The sequence below is a fragment of the Caloenas nicobarica genome, chromosome 38, assembly GCF_036013445.1.
Source record: "Caloenas nicobarica isolate bCalNic1 chromosome 38, bCalNic1.hap1, whole genome shotgun sequence".
NCBI classification, from domain to species: Eukaryota; Metazoa; Chordata; class Aves; order Columbiformes; family Columbidae; genus Caloenas; species Caloenas nicobarica.
The window spans coordinates 65,535-80,716 of NC_088282.1; the positions used below are offsets into that span (position 1 = coordinate 65,535).

At 51.9% G+C, this 15,182-nt stretch overlaps 1 protein-coding gene across 2 annotated transcripts in view; it reads left to right on the forward strand.

Moving 5' to 3' along the window:
* Window positions 1-4,904: 4,904 nt before the first annotated feature.
* The window catches only part of EIF3CL (eukaryotic translation initiation factor 3 subunit C like), a 43,813-nt gene continuing 33,535 nt past the window's right edge, over window positions 4,905-15,182 (forward strand). For both annotated transcript variants that reach the window (XM_065655285.1, XM_065655284.1), the window contains exons 1-5: window positions 4,905-4,994; window positions 6,289-6,329; window positions 7,443-7,570; window positions 8,920-8,985; window positions 11,118-11,310. In XM_065655285.1, the coding sequence (XP_065511357.1) occupies window positions 7,473-7,570; window positions 8,920-8,985; window positions 11,118-11,310 (357 nt within the window). In that variant the 5' untranslated portion in view covers window positions 4,905-4,994; window positions 6,289-6,329; window positions 7,443-7,472. The remainder of the gene's footprint in view (window positions 4,995-6,288; window positions 6,330-7,442; window positions 7,571-8,919; window positions 8,986-11,117; window positions 11,311-15,182) is intronic.

A 15,182-nucleotide genomic window follows, 5' to 3' on the forward strand; every position in this document is an offset into this window, starting at 1 on the left:
GCCTGAGGTGGTTCGGATTGGGTCAAAATGGCGGCGGAATCGCCTCAAAACACAAAACGGCGGCGGAGAAATCGCCTCGGAACACGAAACGGTGGCATCAAAATCATTTCGTGACAAGAAAGTGGAGTTTTATTTTATTATATGTGGAAATTGGGGCGAAAAACCCCGAAATTTGTGGCGTTTGTGGTGCCGTTTTGAGGCCTGAGGTGATTCAGATTGGGTCAAAATGGTGGCACAAAAATCGCCTCAAAACGCAAAACGGCGGCGGTGAAATCGCCTCAAAACACGAAACGGCGGCATCAAAATCATTTTGTGACAAGAAAGTGGAATTTTATTTTATTATATGTGGAAATTGGGGCGAAAAACCCCGAAATTTGTGGCGTTTGTGGCACCATTTTGAGGCCTGAGGTGATTCAGATTGGGTCAAAATGGCAGCGAAATCGCCTCAAAACGCGAAATGGCGGCGGCGAAATCGCCTCAAAACACAAAACGGCGGCATCAAAATCATTTCGTGACAAGAAAGTGGAATTTTATTTCATTATATGTGGAAATTGAGGCGAAAAAACCCGAAATTTGTGGAGTTTGTGGCGCCGTTTTGAGGCCTGAGGTGATTCAGATTGGGTCAAAATGGTGGCACAAAAATTGCCTCAAAACACAAAATGGCGGCGAAATCGCCTCGAAACGCCAAATGGCGGCATCAAAATAACTTCGTGACAAAAGAAGTGGAATTTTATTTTATTATATGTGGAAATTGGGGCGAAAACCCCCGAAATTTGTGGCGTTTGCGGCGCCATTTCGAGGCCTGAGGTGGTTCAGATTGGGTCAAAATGGTGGCACAAAAATCGCCTCAAAACACAAAATGGTGGTGGCGAAATCGCCTCAAAACACAAAGCGGCGGCATCAAAATCATTTCGTGACAAGAAAGTGGAATTTTATTTTAATATATGTGGAAATTGGGGCGAAAAAGCCTGAAATTTGTGGAGTTTGTGGCGGCGTTTTGAGGCCTGAGGTGGTTCAGATTGGGTCAAAATGGCGGCGAAATCGCCTCAAAACACAAAATGGCGGCGGCGAAATCGCCTCAAAACGCCAAATGACGGCATCAAAATCATTTCGTGACAAGAAAGTGGAATTTTATTTTATTATATGTGGAAATTGGGGCGAAAAAGCCCGAAATTTGTGGCGTTTGTGGCGCCATTTTGAGGCCTGAGGTGATTCAGATTGGGTCAAAATGGCGGCAGCAAAATCGCCTCAAAACACAAAATGGTGGCGGCGAAATCACCTCAAAACGCCAAATGGCGGCATCAAAATCATTTCGTGACAAGAAAGTGGAATTTTATTTCATTATATGTGGAAATTGGGGCGAAAAAGCCCGAAATTTGTGGCGTTTGCGGCGCCATTTCGAGGCCTGAGGTGATTCAGATTGGGTCAAAATGGCGGCGAAATCGCCTCAAAACACAAAATCGCGGCGGCGAAATAATTTCGTGACAAGAAAGTGGAATTTTATTTTATTATATGTGGAAATTGAGGCGAAAAAGCCCGAAATTTGTGGCGTTTGTGGCGGCGTTTTGAGGCCTGAGGTGATTCAGATTGGGTCAAAATGGCGGCACAAAAATCGCCTCAAAACACAAAATGGCGGTGGCGAAATCGCCTCAAAACGCCAAACGGCGGCATCAAAATCATTTCGTGACAAGAAAGTGGAGTTTTATTTTATTATATGTGGAAATTGGGGCGAAAAACCCCAAAATTTGTGGAGTTTGTGGCGGCGTTTCGAGGCCTGAGGTGATTCAGATTGGGTCAAAATGGCGGCGAAATCGCCTCAAAACGCAAAACAGCGGCGGCGAAATCGCCTCAAAACGCCAAATGGTGGCAGCAAAATAACTTCAGGACAAGAAAGTGGAATTTTACTTTATTATATGTGGAAATTGGGGCGAAAAAGCCCGAAATTTGTGGAGTTTGTGGCGGCGTTTTGAGGCCTGAGGTGATTCAGATTGGGTCAAAATGGCGGCGGAATTGCCTCAAAACACAAAATGGCGGCATCAGAATCATTTCGTGACAAGAAAGTGGAATTTTACTTTATTATATGTGGAAATTGGGGCGAAAAACCCCGAAATTTGTGGCGTTTGCGGCGCCATTTTGAGGCCTGAGGTGATTCAGATTGGGTCAAAATGGTGGCACAAAAATTGCCTCAAAACACAAAATGGCGGCGAAATCGCCTCGAAACACGAAACGGCGGCATCAAAATCATTTCGTGACAAGAAAGTGGAATTTTATTTCATTATATGTGGAAATTGAGGCGAAAAAACCCGAAATTTGTGGCGTTTGTGGCGGCGTTTCGAGGCCTGAGGTGGTTCAGATTGGGTCAAAATGGCGGCGAAATCGCCTCGAAACGCCAAATGGCGGCGGCGAAATCGCCTCGAAACACGAAACGGCGGCATCAAAATCATTTCGTGACAAGAAAGTGGAGTTTTATTTTATTATATGTGGAAATTGGGGCGAAAAAGCCCGAAATTTGTGGAGTTTGTGGCGGCGTTTTGAGGCCTGAGGTGATTCAGATTGGGTCAAAATGGCGGCGGAATCGCCTCAAAACACAAAATGGTGGCAGCAAAATAACTTCAGGACAAGAAAGTGGGATTTTACTTTATTATATGTGGAAATTGGGGTGAAAAAACCCAAAATTTGTGGAGTTTGTGGTGCCATTTCGAGGCCTGAGGTGATTCAGATTGGGTCAAAATGGCGGCGAAATCGCCTCAAAACGCGAAACGGCGGCGGCGAAATCGCCTCGAAACATGAAACGGCGGCATCAAAATCATTTCGTGACAAGAAAGTGGAATTTTATTTCATTATATGTGGAAATTGGGGTGAAAAACCCTGGAATTTGTGGCGTTTGCGGCGCCGTTTTGAGGCCTGAGGTGATTCAGATTGGGTCAAAATGGCGGCGAAATCGCCTCAAAACACAAAATGGCGGCGGTGAAATTGCCTCAAAACACAAAACGGCGGCATCAAAATAACTTTGTGACAAAAGAAGTGGAATTTTATTTTATTATATGTGGAAACAGGGGCGAAAAAGCCCAAAATTTGTGGAGTTTGTGGCGCCGTTTTGAGGCCTGAGGTGATTCAGATTGGGTCAAAATGGCGGCGGAATCGCCTCAAAACGCCAAACGGCGGCATCAAAATCATTTCGTGACAAGAAAGTGGAATTTTATTTCATTATATGTGGAAATCGGGGCAAAAAACCCCGAAATTTGAGGAGTTTGCGGCGCCGTTTTGAGGCCTGAGGTGATTCAGATTGGGTCAAAATGGCGGCGAAATCGCCTCGAAACGCCAAATTTCTCCCCACGGGAGAAATCGAGACGTTGTTTAGTAATTAATAATAACGAGAATTAAAGGTAGCTAACGAGCGCCGGGCGTCCTCGTCTTTAATTAAGCGTTAATTCGCGGCTGCGTTTTAACGGGCGCTCGAAATCACCGGCTCGGAACGGCGGCGCCCGAGTCGCCCGGCCTTTTATAACATATTTTTTTTAATATTTTTTATAATTTTTTTTATAATTATTTAAAGATATTTTATAGGCCGGACAGCGTTAAGTCATTTATTCCATCCCTTATAATTTTTATTGTTTGGAATTACAAAATGATCGTGTTTTAGTTAAATCCGTCGTTATCTGATTCTGTTTCGCAGACAAACCCTTAATTTCCCTTTTATTCCCCATTTTTACATTTAAATTAAAATTTCGAATCAGCTCGAAGACGCTTTTGGCGAGATTTGCGCCTTCGAATTTAGTTTTAAATTTATTTCCAGTGCAGTTAAAGTTTATTTTAATAAAACTTGATCTATTTTAGACCGTTTTAATGGTAATTTGCGTGTATATTTTATAGCGCTTCGAACGTAATTTAAATATAAATTTTACACCGCTTTAAAAATTATTTAAATACACATTTTATACTACGTGAACGGTATTTTAAATATATATTTTATGTTATTTTAATGGTGGTTTAAGTGGATATTTTATACGCTTTTGATAATAATTTAAATACGTGTCTTACAGTATTTTAATGACAATTTAAATACGTATTTTATACGACTTTAATAACAATTTAAATACGTTTTATCCCAGTTTGATCATAAATTAAATACGTATTTTACGCTGCTTCAATAATGATTTAAATGTGTGGGTTTTGCTACTTTAATACTAATTTAAATATACGTTTTATGCCGCTTTAATGATGATTTGAACAGGTATTTTATGGTGTTTTAGTAGTAATTTAAATGCGGATTTTATATTTCTTTAGCGATAATTTTAATATGTATTTTATCCAGTTTTCGTAATAATTCAAGTATATATTTTGTGCTGCTTTAATGATAATTCAAATATACATTTTATACGACTTTAGCGATAATTTTAATATATAGTTTATGCCGTTTTCGGAACGATTTAAATACGTTTTCTAGTATTTCGATTACGATTTAAATATATTTAGTGACTGGGTGGCACTAATTCGTCTTTTTTATTCGCAAAACAGCTTTAAAAAGAAGGTTTAATACCAAAAGCGCGCTATTAATAATTTTTTTGGGTTTGGGGTTATAAATTAAATTATTTTCGGTGATTTGTAAGAGAGACGCGGAGGGTTTATGGAGTTTTGGGTGAGGATGAAGGAGTTTATCGCGGTTTTTAGTGTTTAAACCAATAAATAGGCAGCAACAGGGGCCTTGGCTTTCGCGCGTCCCTTAATTATCTTCATTTATTGCATTAAAACGGCGGAATTTTGATTTATTTCGTCGTTTTATTAATTTAATCGGTTGAGTTCGGGTTTTCCCGCCACTTTCGGGACTCGCTTTCCCGCCAACCCCCCCGGCGGGAGGGCGCGTCGCGCCGGAAGTGACGCGGCTTCCGGCTTCCGGCGCCGCTTGAGCCGCGGCCTAGTGAGGGAAGAAGGAGCGGCGGCCGCGTGGGAGGAAGTCGCGGCGGGGTTTTTGGGGTGAAATCGCCGCTTTTGGGGTAAAATCGGGGGGCTTGGGGGTGAAAGTCGTTAGTTTGGGGGCGGGGGGTGGGGGGGAATTGGGGTTTTGAGGGTTAAAAGTTGAGATGTTGGGGGGGAAATCGGGTTTTTGGGGGGAAAATTGGGGGGGGTTGGGGGGAATTGGGGCTTTTTGGCGGGAAATTCGGGGGGTTTGGCGGGAAATTCGGGGGGTTTGGCGGGAAATTGGGGGGGTCTGGCGGGAAATTGGGGGTTCGGGGGTAAAATTTGGGGGTTTGGGGGTGAAATTGGATTTTTTTAGGGTAAAAATGGGGGTTGGGGGTGAAATTTGGGGGTTTTTGGGTCAAATTGGGGTTTTTGGGGTGAAATTGGGGTTTTTTGGGGGGGGAAATTGGGGCTTTTCGTGTAAAAATGGGGGTTTAGGGGTAGAATTTGGGGGGGATTGGGTAAAAATGGAGGTTTTTTGGTTTTTGTGGGGGGGAATTTGGGGTTTTTTGCGTGAAATTGGGGGTTTGGGGGTGAAATTGAGGTTTGGGGGTAAAATTGGGTATTTTGGGGTAAAATTTGAGGGGTTTTTGGGGTCAAATTGGGTTTTTTGGGGGGGGTGAAATTAATGGTTTTTTGGGGGTGAAATTGGGTTTTTTAGCGTGAAATTGGATTTTTTGGGGGTAAAATTTGGGGGGGGGGTGGGGTGAAATTGGGGTTTTTTGGAGTGAATCTTTTTTTTAGGTGAAATTGGGGATTTTTGAATGAAATTGGGTTTTTTTGGGGGGGTGAAATTGGGTGGGTTTTGGGTGAAATTGGATTTTTTGGGGGGTGAAGTTGGGTTTCTTGGGCTGAAATGGCATTTTTGGGGGTAAAATTGGGGTTTTGGGGTTGAAATTGGTTTTTTGAGGGGTGAATTTGGGGTTTTTTGGTATTAAATTGGGGGGTTTTTGTGTAAAGTTGGGGTCTCGGGGGTAAAATTAGGGTTTTTTTGCGGTAAAATTGAGGGGTTTGGGGTGAAATTGGGTTTTTTGGAGTAAAACTTGGGGTTTGGGGGTAAAATGTTTTTTTTGGGGGGGTGAAATTGGGGTTCTTGGGGGTGAAATTGGGGTTCTTGGGGGTGAAATTGGGGTTTTTTGGGGGTGAAATTGCGTTTTTTGGGGGTGAAATTGGGTTTTTGTTACATTAAATGGAGTTTTTTGGGGGCAAAATGGGTCGTTTTGGGGGTGAAATGGGTTTTTTGGGTGAAATTGGGGGTTTTTTGGGGGTGAAATTGGGGGTTTTTGGGCCCATCTGTGGCTCTGACCCCCCCCCCGGTTCCTCCCCCAGGTCGAGGCTCCGCCCCCTTTTCTGGCTCCGCCCCATTTCCGGTTGGGACCGTTTGGCTCCGCCCCCTTCCCCCCTTGGCCCTGCCCATTTCTGGCCCCGCCCCCTTTTCTGGCTCCACCCCCCCTCCCTTGGCCCCACCCCCTATCTAACCCTTTGGCTCCGCCCCCTTTTCTAACCCCCCACTGACCCCGCCCCCTTTCCAGGCCCCACCCCATTTAGGCCCCGCCCCCCTTTAGGCCCCGCCCCCTTTCTCCCCCCTTTGGCTCCAGGCCCCGCCCCCCTCTGACCCCTCCCCCTTTCTAAACCCCATTGGCTCCGCCCCCTTTATAACCCCCTTGGCCACACCCCCTTTTGCTGACCCCGCCCCCTTTTAAACCCCATTGGCTCTGCCTCCTCCAGGCCCCGCCCCCTTTTCTAACCCCCTTTGACCCCGCCCCCTTTCTACCCCCTTTAGGCTCCTCCCCTTTAGGCCCCGCCCCCTTTCTTACCCCCATTGGCTCCACCCCCCTTTCCTGACCCCGCCCCCTTCAGCCCCCACCCCCTTTTAACCCCCCTTGGCTCCGCCCCCTCCAGGCCCCGCCCCCTTTTCTAACCCCCCCTTGACCCCGCCCCCTTTCTAACCCCTTTAGGCTCCTCCCCTTTAGGCCCCGCCCCCTTTATTACCCCATTGGCTCCAGTCCCTGCCCCATTAGGCCCCGCCCCCTTTCTTACCCCATTGGCTCCGCCCCCTTTCTAACCCCCTTTCCCGACCCCGCCCCCTTCAGGCCCCGCCCCCTTTTAAACCCCATTGGCTCCACCCCCCCTTTCCTGGCCACGCCCCTTTCCTAACCCCCCCTTGGCTCCACCCCCTCCAGGCCCTGCCCCCTTTCCTGGCCCCGCCCCCTTTCCCGACCCCGCCCCCCTCAAGGCCCCGCCCCCTTTTCTAACCCCCCTTTGGCCCCGCCCCCTTTCCTAACCCCCATTGGTTCCGCCCCTTTCCTGACCCCGCCCCCTCCAGGCCCCGCCCCCTTTTCTAACCCCCCTTTGGCCCCACCCCCTTTCTTACCCCATTGACCCCGCCCCCTTTCCTAACCCCCATTGGTTCCGCCCCTTTCCTGACCCCGCCCCCCCCCCAGGCCCCGCCCCTTTCTAACCCCTGGCCCCGCCCCCCTTAGGCCCCGCCCCCCAGAGGCCCCGCCCCCGCCATGTCCCGCTTCTTCACCACGGGCTCGGACAGCGAATCCGAATCGTCGGCGTCGGGGGACGAACTCGCCCCCAAACCCGCCGGGGGCGCCTACGGCAAGTGAGTCGCCGTGGGGCAGCCCCATAGCGGGGGGTTGGTGCCCCATGGAGTGGGGGGAGGAGGCGTTCTGGGGGGAAATTTGGGGGTTTTGGGGGGAAATACGGGGCAGGATCTGTGGGGCTGGGAGGGCGTCATGGGTTGGGCTCTATGGGGCAGGATCTATGGGGCTGGGGGGTTCTATGGGTCGGCATCTATAGGGCTGGGATCTGTGGGGTGAGATCTATGGGGCTGGGCTGGATTCTATGGGGCAGGTTCTACGGGACTGAGGTCTATGGGGCAGGGTCTATAGGGCTAAAATCTATGGGGTGGGATCTGTGGGGCTGAGTGGAATCTGTGGGGCTGGGAAATGTGGGGCGGGATCTATGGGGCTGGGCTGGATTCTATGGGGCAGGTTCTATGGGGCTGAGATCTATGGGGCAGGGTCTTTAGGGCTGAATTCTATGGGGTGGGATCTATAGGGCCGGATCTATGGGGCTGGGGGGGATCTGTGGGGCAGGATCTATAGGGCTGAGATCTATGGGGCTGGGCTGCATTCTATGGGGCAGGGTCTATAGGGCTGGGATCTATGGGGCAGGATCTCTAGGGCGGGATGTATGGGGCTGGGCCACAATCTATGGGGCGGGATCTATGGGGCTGGGAGGGATATATGGGGCAGGATCTCTAGGGTGGGATCCATGGGGCTGGGCTGGATGGGGTTGGATCTATGGGGCTGGGGGGACCCTATGGGGCAGGATCTCTAGGGCTGGGATCTATGGGGCGGGATCTCTAGGGCGGGATCTATGGGGCTGGGCCACAATCTATGGGGCGGGATCTATGGGGCTGGGCCACAACCTGTGGGGCCCAATCTATGGGGCGGGATCTATGGGGCTGGGCTGGATGGGGTTGGATCTATGGGGCTGGGCGGGATCTATGGGGCAGGATCTATAGCGCTGAGATCTATGGGGCTGGGGGGATCTGTGGGGCAGGATCTCTAGGGTGGGATGTATGGGGCTGGGGCCCAATCTGTGGGGCTGGGCGGGATCTATGGGGCAGGATCTATAGCGCTGAGATCTATGGGGCTGGGGCTCAATCTGTGGGGCGGGATCTATGGGGCTGGGCTGGATGGGGTTGCATCTATGGGGCTGGGGGGATCTGTGGGTCAGGATCTCTAGGGCCGAGATCTATGGGGCGGGATCTCTAGGGCGGGATCTATGGGGCAGGACGGACCCTCCAGCCCCACAGATCTGGGCCCAAAAGGGGAAAAAACCCACAAAAAACCCCCCAGCGAACCATAGGGGCAGGCGGGGCACTTATGGGGCGGGATGTGTGGGGCGCTATGGGGCTGCCCCACGGCCGCTTCTGCCCCACAGGCCCCTGCTGCTCAGCGAGGATGAGGAGGACACGAAACGCGTCGTGCGCAGCGCCCGGGACAAGCGGTGAGGCCGTGGGGCTGCCCCATAGCGGCCCCATAGCTCCCCATAGCTCCCCATAGCTGCCCCATAGCTCCCCATAGCGGCCCCATAGCTCCCCATAGCGGCCCTACATCCTGCCCCCCAACTCCCCCCCCACGTCCGCCCCATAAGCGGCTCGTGTCCTGCCCCATAGCGGCCCCAGGGCTGCCCCACATCCTGCCCCACATGCAGCTCACGTCCTGCCCCACATTTGACTTGGGTCTGCCCCATGTCTCGCGCCATCTCTGCCCCACGGATCTGCCCCATAGTGACCCCAAATCTGCCCCATATTTACCTGACATCGTGCCCAATGTTCACCCCACATCTCACCCCAAATCTGCCCCATTTCCACCCCAAATCTGCCCCATATCGAGCCCAAATCTGCCCCATATCCACCTCATATTGAGCCCAAAGTTCACCCCACATCTCGCCCCAAATCTGCCCCATATTAACCCCAAATCTGCCCCATATCCACCTCATATTGAGCCCAACGTTCACCCCACATCTCACCCCAAATCTGCCCCATATCCACCTCATATTGAGCGCAATGTTCACCCCATATCTCACCCCAAATCTGCCCCATATTGACCCCAAATCTGCCCCATATCCACCTCGTATTGAGCCCAACGTTCACCCCACGTCTCACCCCAAATCTGCCCCGTATCGACCCCAAATCTGCCCCATATCGAGCCCAAATCTGCCCCATATTTACCTCACATTGCGCCCAACGTTCACCCCACATCTCGCCCCAAATCTGCCCCGTATCGACCCCAAATCTGCCCCATATTTACCTCACATTGGGCCCAACGTTCACCCCACATCTCACCCCAAATCTGCCCCATATCAAACCCCAAATCTGCCCCATATCCACCTCATATTAAACCCGACGTTGACCCCCCACCTCGCCCCAAATCTGCCCCATATCGACCCCAAATCTGCCCCATATCGAGCCCAAATCTGCCCCATATCCACCTCACATCGCGCCCAACGTTCACCCCACGTCTCACCCCAAATCTGCCCCGTATCGACCCCAAATCTGCCCCATATCGAGCCCAAATCTGCCCCGTATTTACCTCACATTGCGCCCAACGTTCACCCCACATCCTGCCCCAAATCTGCCCCATATCGACCCCAAATCTGCCCCATATCGACCCCAAATCTGCCCCATATTTACCTCACATTGCACCCAACGTTCACCCCCCACCTCACCCCAAATCTGCCCCATATTGACCCCAAATCTGCCCCACATCTCACCCCAAATCTGCCCCATATTGACCCCAAATCTGCCCCATATCGAACCCCAAATCTGCCCCATATCCACCCCATATCTGCCCCACATTTTCCTTCATCTTTACCTCACATCGCGCCCAACGTTCACCCCACATCTCACCCCAAATCTGCCCCATATCGACCCCAAATCTGCCCCATATCCACCTCACATTGCGCCCAGCGTTCACCCCACATCTCACCCCAAATCTGCCCCATATTTACCTCACATTGCACCCAGCGTTCACCCCACATCCTGCCCCAAATCTGCCCCACATCTCACCCCAAATCTGCCCCATATGGACCCCAAATCTGCCCCATATGGACCCCAAATCTGCCCCGTATCGACCCCAAATCTGCCCCATATTTAGCTCATATTGAGCCCAATGTTCACCCCACATCTCACCCCAAATCTGCCCCATATCGAGCCCAAATCTGCCCCATATTTACCTCACATTGCGCCCAACGTTCACCCCACATCCTGCCCCAAATCTGCCCCATATCGACCCCAAATCTGCCCCATATCGACCCCAAATCTGCCCCATATCGAACCCCAAATCTGCCCCATATCAAGCCCAAATCTGCCCCATATTGACCCCAAATCTGCCCCATATCGAACCCCAAATCTGCCCCATATCGACCCCAAATCCGCCCCATATCCACCTCATATTTAGCCTGACATTGACCCCACACCTCACCCCAAATCTGCCCCATATCGAGCCCAAATCTGCCCCGTACCCACCTCATATTAAACCCGACGTTCACCCCCCACCTCGCCCCGAATCTGCCCGATTTCCACCCAGTTTTTTCCCCGCGTCCTCCCCCACGCTCTGACCCCCGCGTCCCCCCAGGTTCGAGGAGCTGTCGGGGCTGATCCGCTCGCTCCGAAACGCCATGAAGATCCGGGACGTCCCGCGGTGCCTGGAGGAGTTCGAGGGGCTGGGCCGGGCCTGGGCCAAGGCCCGGGGGGTGGTGGGGGACGGCGGGGGGACCCCCCGCTTCTACCTGCGGATTTTGGCCGATCTGGAGGATTTTCTCAACGAGGTGGGGCGGACGTGTGGGGCAGAGGGTGGGGAACGGCGGGGTGGGAAATGGGGAGGATCGGGGCAGGAATTGGGGAGAAACGGGGGGCGGGGGGGGATTTGGGGCGGAAAGTGGCGCGAATGGGGCAGGAATTGGGGGACGACATGGGGGGAGATGTGGGGCGCAACGTGAGGTGAAATGTGGGGCGTAAAGTGGAGAAAATGGGGCAGGAGATGAGAAACAATGAGGCAGGAGATGGGGAACAATGGGGCACAAGATGAAGTAAAATTTGGGGCATAAAATGGAGAAAATGGGGCAGGAGATGGGGAACAATGGGGCACAAGATGAGGTAAAATTTGGGGCCTAAAGTGGAGAAAATGGGGCAGGATGTGGGGCAGGAGATGGGGAACAATGGGGCACAAGATGAGGTAAAATTTGGGGCCTAAAGTGGAGAAAATGGGGCAGGATGTGGGGCAGGAGATGGGGAACAATGGGGCACAAGATGAGGTAAAATTTGGGGCCTAAAGTGGAGAAAATGGGGCAGGATGTGGGGCAGGAGATGGGGAACAATGGGGCACAAGATGAGGTAAAATTTGGGGCCTAAAGTGGAGGAAATGGGGCAGGATGTGGGGCAGGAGGTGGGGAACAGTGGGGCGGAAAATGGGGAGAATTGGGGCACGAAATGGGTAGAAATGGGGGGGATTTGGGGCGGAATTTGGGGCGGAAAGTGGCGCGAATGGGGCAGGAATTGGGGGACGAGATGGGGGGAGATGTGGGGCGCAACGTGAGGTGAAATGTGGGGCGTAAACTGGAGAAAATGGGGCAGAAGATGAGAAACAATGAGGCAGGAGATGAGGTAAAATTTGGGGCCTAAAGTGGAGGAAATGGGGCAGGATGTGGGGCAGGAGATGGGGAACAATGGGGCGGAATTTGGGGAGAATTGGGGCACGAAATGGGTAGAAATGAGGGATTTGGGGTGGAATTTGGGGCGGAAAGTGGCGCGAATGGGGCAGGAATTGGGGGACGAGATGGGGGGAGATGTGGGGCGCAACGTGAGGTGAAATGTGGGGCGTAAAATGGAGAAAATGGGGCAGGAGATGGGGAACAATGGGGCACAAGATGAGGTAAAATTTGGGGCCTAAAGTGGAGGAAATGGGGCAGGATGTGGGGCACAAAATGAGGTAAAATGTGGGGCAGAACACGGAACAAATGGGGCGGGAATTGGGGCGCAAGATGGGGAACAATGGGGCACAAAATGAGGTAAAATTTGGGGCCTAAAATGAAGAAAATGGGGCAGGATGTGGGGCAGGAGATGGGGAACAGTGGGGCCCAAAAATGAGGTAAAATGTGGGGCAGAAAATGGAGAAAATGGGGCAGGAATTGGGGCACAAAATGGGGAGCAATGGGGCGGGATTTGGGGTGGAAAATGGGGCAGATTGGGCGGGATTTGGGGCACAAAATGAGGTAAAATTTGGGGCCTAAAGTGGAGGAAATGGGGCAGGATGTGGGGCAGGATGTGGGGCACAATGGGACGGGATTTGAGGTGGAAAGTGGCGCGAATGGGGCAGGAATTGGGGGACGAGATGGGGGGAGATGTGGGGCACAACGTGAGGTAAAATGTGGGGCGTAAAATGGAGAAAATGGGGCAGGAGATGGGGAACAATGGGGCACAAGATGAGGTAAAATTTGGGGCCTAAAGTGGAGAAAATGGGGCAGGATGTGGGGCAGGAGATGGGGAACAATGGGGTGGAAAATGGGGAGAATTGGGGCACAAAATGGGTAGAAATGGGGGGGATTTGGGGTGGAATTTGGGGCGGAAAGTGGCGCGAATGGGGCAGGAATTGGGGGACGAGATGGGGAATAATGGGGGGAGATGTGGGGCGTAACGTGAGGTAAAATATGGGGCGTAAAATGGAGAAAATGGGGCAGGAGATGGGGAACAATGGGGCAGGAGATGGGGAACAATGGGGCACAAAATGAGGTAAAATTTGGGGCCTAAAGTGGAGAAAATGGGGCAGGATGTGGGGCAGGAGATGGGGAACAATGGGGCGGGATTTGGGGTGGAAAATGGGGCAGATTGGGCGGGATTTGGGGCACAAAATGAGGTAAAATTTGGGGCCTAAAGTGGAGGAAATGGGGCAGGATGTGGGGCAGGATGTGGGGCACAATGGGGCACAAAATGAGGTAAAATTTGGGGCCTAAAGTGGAGAAAATGGGGCAGGAGATGGGGAACAATGGGGCCCAAAAATGAGGTAAAATGTGGGGCAGAAAATGGAGAAAATGGGGCAGGAATTGGGGCACAAAATGGGGAGCAATGGGGCGGGATTTGGGGTGGAAAATGGGGCAGATTGGGCGGGATCTGGGGCACAAAATGAGGTAAAATTTGGGGCCTAAAGTGGAGGAAATGGGGCAGGATGTGGGGCAGGATGTGGGGCACAATGGGACGGGATTTGAGGTGGAAAGTGGCGCGAATGGGGCAGGAATTGGGGGACGAGATGGGGGGAGATGTGGGGCACAACGTGAGGTAAAATGTGGGGCGTAAAATGGAGAAAATGGGGCAGGAGATGGGGAACAATGGGGCACAAGATGAGGTAAAATTTGGGGCCTAAAGTGGAGAAAATGGGGCAGGATGTGGGGCAGGAGATGGGGAACAATGGGGTGGAAAATGGGGAGAATTGGGGCACAAAATGGGTAGAAATGGGGGGGATTTGGGGTGGAATTTGGGGCGGAAAGTGGCGCGAATGGGGCAGGAATTGGGGGACGAGATGGGGAATAATGGGGGGAGATGTGGGGCGTAACGTGAGGTAAAATATGGGGCGTAAAATGGAGAAAATGGGGCAGGAGATGGGGAACAATGGGGCAGGAGATGGGGAACAATGGGGCACAAAATGAGGTAAAATTTGGGGCCTAAAGTGGAGAAAATGGGGCAGGATGTGGGGCAGGAGATGGGGAACAATGGGGCGGGATTTGGGGTGGAAAATGGGGCAGATTGGGCGGGATTTGGGGCACAAAATGAGGTAAAATTTGGGGCCTAAAGTGGAGGAAATGGGGCAGCATGTGGGGCAGGAGATGGGGAACAGTGGGGCGGAATTTGGGGCGGAAAGTGGCGCGAATGGGGCAGGAATTGGGGGACGAGATGGGGGGAGATGTGGGGCGCAACGTGAGGTGAAATGTGGGGCAGAAAGTGGAGAAAATGGGGCAGGAGATGGGGAACAATGGGGCACAAGATGAGGTAAAATTTGGGGCCTAAAGTGGAGAAAATGGGGCAGGATGTGGGGCACAAAATGAGGTAAAATGTGGGGCAGAACACGGAACAAATGGGGCGGGAATTGGGGCGCAAGATGGGGAACAATGGGGCACAAAATGAGGTAAAATTTGGGGCCTAAAATGAAGAAAATGGGGCAGGATGTGGGGCAGGAGATGGGGAACAGTGGGGCCCAAAAATGAGGTAAAATGTGGGGCAGAAAATGGAGAAAATGGGGCAGGAATTGGGGCACAAAATGGGGAGCAATGGGGCGGGATTTGGGGTGGAAAATGGGGCAGATTGGGCGGGATTTGGGGCACAAAATGAGGTAAAATTTGGGGCCTAAAGTGGAGGAAATGGGGCAGGATGTGGGGCAGGATGTGGGGCACAATGGGGCGGGATTTGGGGCCAACGATGGGGCTGAAAATGGGGCAAAATTCGGAGGAAACGGGGCAGAATCGGGGCGGTTTTGGCGGGAAAGTGACGCCACGAACAGGGTCTGCGGGTTACGGGGCAGAACTGGGGTTTTGGGGCTGAAATTGGGGTTTTTGTGGTGAAATTGGGGTTTTTGGGGCTGAAATGGGCGGTTTTGAGGTGAAACTGGGTTTTTTGAGGTGAAATCGGGTGGTTTTGTGGCTCAAATTGCGGC